General features: G+C 34.6%; 1 protein-coding gene across 1 annotated transcript; it reads left to right on the top strand.

Annotated features, from left to right (window-relative positions):
- The first annotated feature begins 4,503 nt into the window (after nucleotides 1–4,503).
- LOC107865924 (COBRA-like protein 1) lies at nucleotides 4,504–8,732 on the top strand. Its single transcript, XM_016712112.2, has 6 exons — nucleotides 4,504–4,821; nucleotides 5,758–5,837; nucleotides 6,239–6,695; nucleotides 6,934–7,093; nucleotides 7,197–7,474; nucleotides 7,566–8,732. The coding sequence occupies exons 1-6, from the start codon at nucleotides 4,707–4,709 to the stop codon at nucleotides 7,853–7,855; spliced, it is 1,380 nt and encodes a 459-aa protein (XP_016567598.2). The 5' UTR covers nucleotides 4,504–4,706; the 3' UTR covers nucleotides 7,856–8,732.
- The last annotated feature ends 1,673 nt before the right edge of the window (nucleotides 8,733–10,405 follow it).

Raw genomic sequence — 10,405 nt, 5'->3', positions numbered from 1 at the left:
ATGGCAAACTTGCCGGAAAAAGCACAGTAGTACACTGCTTGACGTCGCTTCAGCTTGGGGTCGACAGTTCCGGTGAAGATTCGTCGAATAACACCGTTGTTGTCTTGAATTTCGGCCGTTCTCCGTTTCCCAGTGTTGTCTGAGCTCTCCTAAACTCCAGCGAAAGGAAACCGTTGAACCCCAATGCTAATCTAACCAAAGTTCGTCCAATTCAAATCAATTCCAGCGAAGCCCATTGGAAAACGATTGATACAGTGACGGGGACTACAGATTCAGGTATGGGTATCTCATTATTTCCAGATTTTGGTTTGGGATATCGCAAATAGAGTTAAAAAAAGAGGTATATCGAGGTTGTTTTGGTCATGGTTGAGGTTCAGTTCGAGACTTTGAACGTGGTTCTATTTGAAAGGAGCAATCACAATTGAAATTTGAGGTCCAATTCTACTCTTTCACTCTTTTCATTTCATTATTGATGATGTTTGATGCGTCGGATTGAATGACGTGTGTTGATTGATCTTTATTGGTGATTGAATTGCTATTGGTTCGATTCATTGTTTGATTCCCTCGATTGTGGATTGATTATGCATTATGTGATGAAATAGTATCTCGTTTGAGAATTAAAAATAGTTATTTTGGGGCGAAAATCGAAAAATCAATAAGATTGAATATTATAGTATTTTAATCGTTGACACTGAACGTGATATGTAGTCTAGCTCGGAATAAGCATGGATGTTCTTAAAAAATGGCAGTATCATGTTTAGGTCGACCATTGATAGGCAAATATAAGTGGAGTTAGGCAAAGTTTATGATTTACGATCGTTGAATGTTGAGGGTGTTTTGTTGAAATGTGTTGGTTTATGTTTTTGGATTGAAGTGTATTCATTTGGCCGGGGAATGCCCCGAAGATTGATGTATTTATTCACCGGGGAATGACCCGACGTATCATGTTGGCGAAGACGGATCTCGATCAAGGCCCGAGGCATCGGGTAGGGCATTGGAGCTTAGTCTAGGTTTAGTTTAGAATAGGATTTATATTTTTATATTTTTCTATTTTTGGACTGTATAATTCGGACTGAACTCTAAATTTTGGATTGTTTTGTTTTGGTCTGCTTGATTGATTGTTGTCCATGCTTTGTGTGATTTATACATTCGTGGTGTTAAATTAGCCGATATTGCTTCACCAAGCGACCGTGGTCAAACCACGGGATTGAGGGGTGCCTAACACCTTCTCCTCGGTCAACAAAATTCCTTAGCCGAAATCTTTGTTCGCAAACCAGTTTTAAAGAGTCAAACCATTTCGAAAAGAATTTTTCAAAGGTGACTTGGAACACCGGATTATGCCAAGTGGCGACTTTGAATTTAATTATAAAAAAATCTTTTTCGGAACAGAATTTTTATTTTTTGTCACTTAATAATAAAAACCTTTCGAACTTAAAAAATTAATCTTTTGGATGTTGAAAAAGGGATGTGACACTCTTTTTTGGAGGAAAGGTTTGGAACCCTATAAATAGAAGACCCTCTTCTCATATCATAACACAACAACATCCACAATGTAGTCTTTAAAGTGTCTTTGTTTAGGAGGAGATTTCTCTCAATAGGTTTAATGTTTTCTTATATTAGGTTTTATAATATGTAGGCCGACTGGCCAAATATATAATAATTTAATGTTTTTTAGTATTGTTTTCTTTGTCGTCTAATTTATTGTCTCAAGGTTTGCAAACTTTAAGCTTCCGCATGACGCCCTCTAGATTTCGAACCCAAAAAGTGGTATCAGAGCCTACGGTTCAAAGATCCAGTGGTTTGGTAAAACGAGGTTGAAGACAGTCCAAAGAAGTTCAAATCAATTTGCAATAAATTTGATGATAATGAGGATTTTTGTCCAACTACATGTGGAGAGTAAGTTTCAATCATATTTTCAACATTTCTGTTGCTGCATCTTTAAAAATAAAAACAAAATATTAATTTTTAACCATAATATTTTAAACCTTATTTTTAACCATGGCAAGCAGCAGTGATGAAGATTTTGTGAAGAACAAAGATAAAAAATATAAAGAAGGCAAATCAAGTGAAGAAAATCAAGCAAAAAAGGGTGATTTGTTGGGTTTTTGCCCTGATTTTCTTACAAAAATTAAGTTTTACTTTTTCTTGAAAGAAAAATAAGAGTAACCATATTTATTTTTACTTTTTTTTGAAAAGAAAATATAAAACTTTTCCCATATTTGCCCAACCTCTTTCTTGGAGGAAATGTTTTGGAACCTATAAATAGAAGACCCTCTTCTCATATCATAACACAACAAAATCCACAATTTAGTCTTTAAAGAGTCTTTGTTTAGGGGGAGATTTCTCCCAATAGGTTTAATGTTTTTTATATTAGGTTTTATAATATGTAGGCCGATTGGCCAAAACATATAATAATTTAATGCTTTTTAATATTATTTTCTTTGTCGTCTAATTTATTGTCTCAAGGTTTGCAAACTTTAAGCTTTCGCATGACGCCTTCTCGATTTCGAACCCAACATACCTTACTTTCTAGAATGGCACGTGCTATATTAGCGCTTTCCATGTCTACTATTACATTTGATAGTGTGTTTGGTCGGGGTACATTGCAATTTGCAAGTATATGGTTCTAAAAGGTTTTCAGAAGGTCAATCCTGCATTAGCTAATCACTACAACTATATTTTAGGAAAATTAATTTCTACTTTTACTATTAAATAACTCCATAAAATAATAGTAGGATAAAATTTGAAGTCTGAAGCATAATTAATAAAATTAATTTAATAAAATACACTTCTGACTAACTTATTTAAGAAGTGTTAGATTAACATGGCCTAAATAATATCATGGGAATAGGATCGTGGCCCATACATAGTAGTAAAACCTTGGCAAATTGGCAGTGTGTGTCAACATAGTTTTTAAATTGACATGAAGCCAAATCTCCTAATTTTGGCATCACACAACCAAAAGTTAAAACTTTTTGGTTAAATATCAATAACCCGCAATACTTTTATATTTTTCATTAAAATACATTTTAGTTTTAAAATAATTTCTTTCTCTCTTCCTTTATTTTTAATTTATCCCCAAATCAAATCAAAATCAATCTTAAATACAAAACCATAGTTTCTCCCTCCTTCTCCTCCTATAATCTCTCCAAAAATCATGAATTTCTCCAGCACATACCCAATCATACATTTTGTTTGAAGTTTCTTTATTAGTCATATCCACAAAATCTTACGTTTAGTTTGAACTTTCCTTAGTGGTCATACCCCTGAATTCTTCATGTCCTTTTAAATATTTCTTAGGTGTCATATTAACAAAGAAACTCATTAGTTTTAGATTTTTCATGCAAATTAATGTCATGATTTGTAGAATTTAATTGAAGATTGTTTTTTTTTTTTTTCAACTATTATTTTAATGGGTCAAGGAATTTCTGGAAATAAAGTTTATAAAAATGTATTTAATGATTTCGGTTTTGAAAATTCTCCTTCAAAACTTTCAAACGTAAAAACTTGTAGAAAATATAAATGAGATAACACGAGGAAAAATTAACGTAGACTTTATTCGTGGCTGTAAATTAATTTGTACATCACATTATCTTTATTTGGATGTTTTAATGTAAACGTAGAAAATTTTCATTAGAAGCTAACCACACTTAGTGTCCTAATAATTAAATTCGGGTAAGTCATAATCACAATTGAGTAAAACAAATTAATAGTCTCATCTTGGACAGCTCTATAAAGTCTATTTCACCCCTCCCCCTTTGAATAACCCCCCCCCCCCCCCCCCCCCCCTCAATTCATCCTGTGCTCTATTAGATTTTTCACAACTCTTAATAAAAAAATAATAATGGGTGAAAATTAACTAATATAGTCCTATTATTTCCTTTATTCATTATTCACTATATTAAAAATAATTGTTCAACAATATTTGTACAATTTAAAAAATCAATGTATAATTTATCCTTTTCTATCTATTTTATCCTTACTATTAAATATAGTACTCAGCACCCAATACATTTCTCAAGATATTACATTTATAATATTCAAATGGTGATATAGAAAAACTACACTTATTATTTATTGTATCTTTATCTATGTATCAAATCAATAGTGAACAAATATTATTGAATGAAAAGAGTATCTATTGATTACATAAATCTTATTCAAAATAATTTTAGAATTAATTATTAAGGGTGTAGCTGAAAAAATGATTAATTACCTCTTAATTATTTAAATATGTCAACTATTTTGAGATAAAATTTTTACATGTCAACTATATTGAGAAGAAAAAAATAACATTTCAGCTGTCCACATTCTTTTTTAAGCGTTTTCTAAAAAATCATAAATAAGAATGACAATTCTACTTATTTATTCCGTTACAATTTTTTTTTGAAACTTTATACATAACTTGTTTTTGTTTTCAAGAAATACTACTTGTTGGGGGTAAAGTACGAAAATTGCAATTAATTTTATTTTAATATAGTAATGAATAAATAATTTAGGACATATATTTGCAGTAAGGTATCCAAGTAATATGGAAGGAAGTGATTAACATTAATAGTCCACATGGCTCTATAAAGGGCAACTACACATTCTAATTCCCTCTTCTTTTTCTTTGTCCATTTCCAACACAAACTACCATTGGCCACCCTTCCCAAGTTTCCAAAACACACTAATTTTTTTTCCATCCATTTTCTTCCTGATCAGCAATGGAGGTCTGTCTCTGTCTATGTTCCATCTCAAGATCATCATCAATCACTAAATTTGGCACTTCTCCCATTCTGATAGAATTGTTGCTTTCTCTTATGTGCTTTACGCATACAGGTGAGTCAGCGTCCAACATGTTTATCCCCTCTGTCATCATCCATAAAAATACAAAGAAACTTTTTTGTTCTTATCTTTCAATTCTAACAGCAAGTCTAGCTGATTTTGTACATAGAAATGAATATTTCCTCCATTCACTTGTTAAAAATAAATTTTCATTTACTTGTGACTTTTAACATATTAAGAATGACAATTACTTTTTTTTTTGGTTGCATGTTGTATCGTTAGCATTAAATATTTATTCTCCAAATTAATTGGATAATGTGGTAATATGGTTTCAAACGTGATAAGTAAAAGTGATCGGAGGGAGTATTTTGGATTTGCTTCAAAATGTAACATTGCTAATGTAGTCGTTTCATTGAATCGAAAAGAAGAGAATCAAGATTACACAAATGGATTATGATAATCTTGAATTTTTACATTTTATTTTGGGGGGGTACGGTTTGATTAATTTTGATGGTCAAACTTCAAGTTGGTGGTCTAGAAGAATTAAATATTTAATTAATGTATTCTGTTGTCTTAGGATCATTGATAATTTCGCCTGCTTAATGTTTTTTAAGTAACCATATGCATTTATAAGGACTGGTATATTGATATTGTAGAAATTTGGTGCTTAAACTGTGCCTTTACTGATTTTTTTTGTTGGTTCTTGATGAGTTAGTTCACATTGGTTAATATTAGATTCTACCAAAATGTTACATTTATAATGCTCTGGACATCAAAATTGTACGGTGATACTGTGGCTTATGCATTTTTTTTTGGCCAGGTTGATGAATTAGTTTAGATTATTGGTTTGTTGTTGGCTCAGTCATGAAAACAAGTTCTAAAAATTTTACTTGCATAGACAAGTAAAACGAAGAACAAGCTCTCGAGAAATTAAACGACAAATAATTTTTGTTTGATAACCTTGAGATTGTTTGCTGAATATTGTTGCAGATGCTTATGATGTACTCGATCCCAATGGAAATATTACCGTCAAGTGGGATGTCAAGTCTTGGACTCCAGATGGATATGTTGTGAGTGTATTTTATCTTATTTTACTTATGAAATGTTCTTCAACATCTTTCAACAATGGGGAGATCAGATGACTATAGAAGGGACATTTGTTGTATCTCTTTCTGCAGAGCACAAAGGCCCCCCCTTATATTAACTTTCCAATCTAAGCAATTTTAATTTATCAAAGGTTTGGGGAACCATAAGACTAAGATGAAATTGATATTTTGTTTTTTTACAAGTTCTCTTTGAGTTAGCATTATTTCCATATCTATTTGAATTAGTGCAAACATGGAAGTTTAATACTATAATTTTTTTTCTGTAGGAATATTACTTGTCATTTAACAATCATCACAGCTTATAATGAACTTTACCACAGTTGTGTTTGACCCTAACTGTGTTTCTTTCTACTTCAATTAACCAGGCTATTATTACAATATATAACTTCCAAAAATATCGTCATATTCAAGCACCGGGGTGGCAACTGAGTTGGACATGGGCAAAAAAAGAGGTAATTTGGAGTGCAGTTGGAAGTCAAGCCACAGAGCAAGGAGACTGTTCAAGATTCAAAGGGAACATACCTCATTGTTGCAAAAGAGACCCAACCATTGTCGACTTGTTTCCAGGAACTCCGTATAACCACCAAATTGCAAATTGCTGCAAAGGTGGAGTGATAAGCTCGTGGATTCAAGACCCAGAGAAAGCTGTTAGTGCATTTCAACTTAGCGTTGGTCAAGCAGGAACAAGTAACAAGTCAGTGAGGTTGCCAAAAAACTTCACCCTCAAGGCACCAGGACCTGGATATACCTGTGGCCCTGCAATGAAGGGGAAACCAACCAAGTTTCTAACACCAGATGGAAGGAGGTTCACTCAAGCTTTGAGTAAGTTACAGTGGGTTATAAAGCTACGAATATGCAATAATAGTTTCTTTCGCTATTACATGTTTTTCTTTTTCAATTCAAGTGTATTGTTACTTCTACTATGTTTCCTTACTTTCTCAAGACATCAGTGACATGACACATTCGTAAATGATGCACACCTCTTTGATCATGAGATTTTCCAAGTCTATACTAGTAAAATTAAAGATACAATCATATTAATTGCATCTTTTACTTGCAGTGACATGGAATGTTACTTGCACATATTCACAGTTCCAAGCCCAGACGGCACCCAGTTGTTGTGTCTCATTGTCCTCTTTCTACAATGACACAATTATAAATTGCCCGACTTGCACATGTGGTTGCCAAAATAGCATAACTCACCCGGGAACATGCATAGAGTGAGCGGACACAATCTTTAATCTCAAATTCTACTATTCTTTATTATTTTGGTTTCCATAAGTTCTTAATATTCATCTGATATTTTTTTATGCTCACTGACAGGCCAGACTCCCCTTATTTAGCTTCAGCACTACGAATTTCTGAAAAGAATGATTACAAACCTCTTGTGCGGTGTACTAAGCATATGTGTCCCATTAGAGTTCATTGGCATGTTAAGACCAACTACAAAGCTTACTGGAGGGTAAAAATTACGATAACAAATTTTAACTATAGAATGAATTATTCCCAGTGGAATCTTGTTGTTCAGCACCCCAACTTTGAGAATCTCACCCAGATATTCAGCTTTAATTATGCGCCACTGGTCCCGTATGGTCCGATTAGTGAGTAATGTTTTCCCTTGACATGGAAATACAAATTTCCGATAAAATTTGAGCTTTCTAACTAGCTTCTTTTGAATTTGATCTTTTACAGATGATACTGCAATGTTTTGGGGAATAAAATATTACAATGATCTACTAATGCAGGGTGGACCTTATGGAAATGTGCAATCGGAGATTTTACTTAGGAAGGATAAATCGAAGTTCACCTTTGAAAAAGGATGGGCTTTCCCTCATAAGGTTTACTTTAATGGTGACAATTGTGTTATGCCACCTCCGGATGTTTATCCGTACCTACCAAATGCTAGCGGCCACAGTGGGCTTATACTATTGCACTGTTTGGCCACAATTTTGATATCTCTTATTCTATTACATAACTTGTAGAATTATAAGAAAGAAATACAATTGAAGAATTTCATTGCTTCTAACGGAGAGAATTTCCTGCCCTTATCAATATCAACGTTAAATGTCTTTAGAAATTTCAAAAGCATCACTTTTGCAACTTCAGCTTAACCACAAGATTCCCAAATGTGAAGGTTTACTTGTGATTTTGTAGATGTAACCACTGATTTGGTGTGCTCCGGTTCGATTGCTTGAGGTTTCATATATTATATCTTTGTACGTATTGCAACACCTCTGAGAATTTTGATAAATGATGTTCCGGCTTTTGACGGAACATTTCAGGCCTTTTTCTTAGAATAATTGTGTGTTTTCAAGTAACTATTATTGTATTTAATAGTGTACTTTAGTGTTTTCAGGATAAGAACTGAGTATGAAGAATAACTTGGATAAACTAGGCCAAACAAAGGAAAAATAATTAGTGACGGCTTAGGCGACGGACCGTCGACCTGAACCATTGCCCAAAAACAGAAGACAGTAACTCTGGACATCCTGCGACGGTCTAGGTGACGGACCGTCGGCCCTGCGATGAAGCGTCGGCCTAAACCGTCACCAATAGACAGAATGCAGAATCACTAGAAGTCATGCGACGGATCAGACGACGGACCGTCGGCCCTGCGACGCACCGTCGCCCTACCCGTCTCCCAAAAGCAGAAGATGGACTCACTGGAGCTCCAACAACGGTCTAGGCGACGAACCGTCACCTCAGCGACGAACCGTTGCTCGACCCGTCGAGCATGAAGCGGCAACTCCAGTTCAAATTTTAAAATCCCAGTTCTGGAAATATATAAATACCAAGTATTAGGGTTTATTCCGGATCTTTTGAAAGGAGTTCATACTTTTCTTCTCTATTAAGAGCTGTGTAACACTTTTCCTTGAGATTGGTAGCCAAAAATTATGATCTGATTGTTATTCTCTATTTGTTTTCATTGAAGATTGAGAAGAACAATATTGTAATTTTTGTAAGTACTCTCTTGAAGTTATTTATGAACATCAATATATCTTTGATATCTTATATGGAGATGAGTAGCTAAACTCCCATAACTAGGGTTATGGGAGCCTTGATGTAGAGAATTGTTTGGGGTTGTGAATTCATTTGATTTCTATCATCTATCTAAATTGCATGAATCTCTCTTCATTTTAATGACATCTCTTGGTTGCAAACTTGAGAAGTGAGTCCATGAACCCCACTTGTTTGACAAGAAAGTAGATGTTGGGAAAAAAGGTGATTCACATGCAATTCATAGGTTTACCCTTTGGGTCACAGGTTGATGCCCAAACGGGATCAACCCTCATGAGAGTTCTATTGAGTGATATATGGATCCTTTAGTTTCGAAAGAAGAAAAGGGTAAAACACCCATTAGGTTGAGAAACAAGTGGGTAATTCTTAGAACTCAATACTTCTTGCAATTGAGAGTATAAATTAGAATTCATGCACAAGTTCACAACCCTAATTGTGTTTGAACATCTCGGTGAGCATAACTCTAGTTAACTTATTTTCATTGAAATTACACTTACATTAAATCCCATTAGCTGAACCACTGTGTGATACAAGAACGAAAGAGCATTATTAACAAATCTAAACCCCCTTTACTCTGGAAATTTAGATCAACAGTCTAATAACAGTCACAATACTTGGTGAACACAGTATTCCCTGTGGGATTCCACACCCAACCTAGTTGGGTTCTATATTTGATAGCGACCGCTTACTCTCTCGTAAGAGCGATGTAATTTGGGTGTATCAAATTTTGGCGCCGTTGCCGGGGAATACGATTGTCAATTAAGTTTGTGCTTATTAATTGACCTTTGGTCAAGTTTCCTAAATTTTACTTTTGTTTGTTGTTTTTATTCTGTGCAGGGGAGATATTATGAATGCCAAGTACAAGGATATCGGGTGCACCATTATTACCAATACTTTCGGAACCGCAGTTAATTGGCAGAATGGCATATCCCTAAGATGCTGAAAGACTAGCCGCTTTGGCTAGAGCTTAACTAAATCAGCAGAATGACGATCAACAGGCATGTCATCCTAATCCAGATGATGATGATTTGAGGGATGACGACTTGTTAGATCCTATTAATCTAAGGCATGCAGAAAATGTGGCTACACCTGTGAATCAGAATGTAAATAAAAATCGCCCCTTTAGGGCAAGGCAAGAGCGTCAACTAGTGCAGTTTGATCTGAACGACGACGAAGATGGAATAGATGGAGTAGGTGCAACTAAATCTATCATTCCTCCACCTCTAGCACCAGAAGCTAAATTTAATATTACCAGTACGATGGTTTAACTCCTTCATCTTAAGGGGTTTTTCGTTGGTCTTCCTAGAGATGATCCAAACATGCATTTGGTGAATTTTGTCACCATTTGCAAGTATTTTGATAATCTAGGAGTGGGTCCAAATGCTATCCGTATGCGTTTGTTTCCGTTGTCCCTGTCTGGGGAGGCAACACTATGGTTAAACGAATTGACTCCCGACTCTATAACCAACTGGAGGTAGTTGAAAGAGGCTTTCCTAGAAAGGTTCTTTTCACCC

The sequence above is a fragment of the Capsicum annuum genome, chromosome 3 (genome assembly GCF_002878395.1).
Source record: "Capsicum annuum cultivar UCD-10X-F1 chromosome 3, UCD10Xv1.1, whole genome shotgun sequence".
Lineage (NCBI taxonomy): Eukaryota > Viridiplantae > Streptophyta > Magnoliopsida > Solanales > Solanaceae > Capsicum > Capsicum annuum.
This window is presented reverse-complemented; position numbering and strand designations above follow the sequence as displayed.

What these genes read in the sequence shown, in the direction of transcription:
- LOC107865924 (XM_016712112.2), top strand. Translation starts at nt 4,707, where the DNA reads ATGGAGGTCTGTCTCTGTCTATGTTCCATCTCAAGATCATCATCAATC. An exon ending in GAGGTTCACTCAAGCTTTGA is followed by an intron (nt 6,696 to 6,933) that starts GTAAGTTACAGT and finishes TTTTACTTGCAG; the next exon opens with TGACATGGAATGTTACTTGC. An exon ending in GGTCCCGTATGGTCCGATTA is followed by an intron (nt 7,475 to 7,565) that starts GTGAGTAATGTT and finishes GATCTTTTACAG; the next exon opens with ATGATACTGCAATGTTTTGG.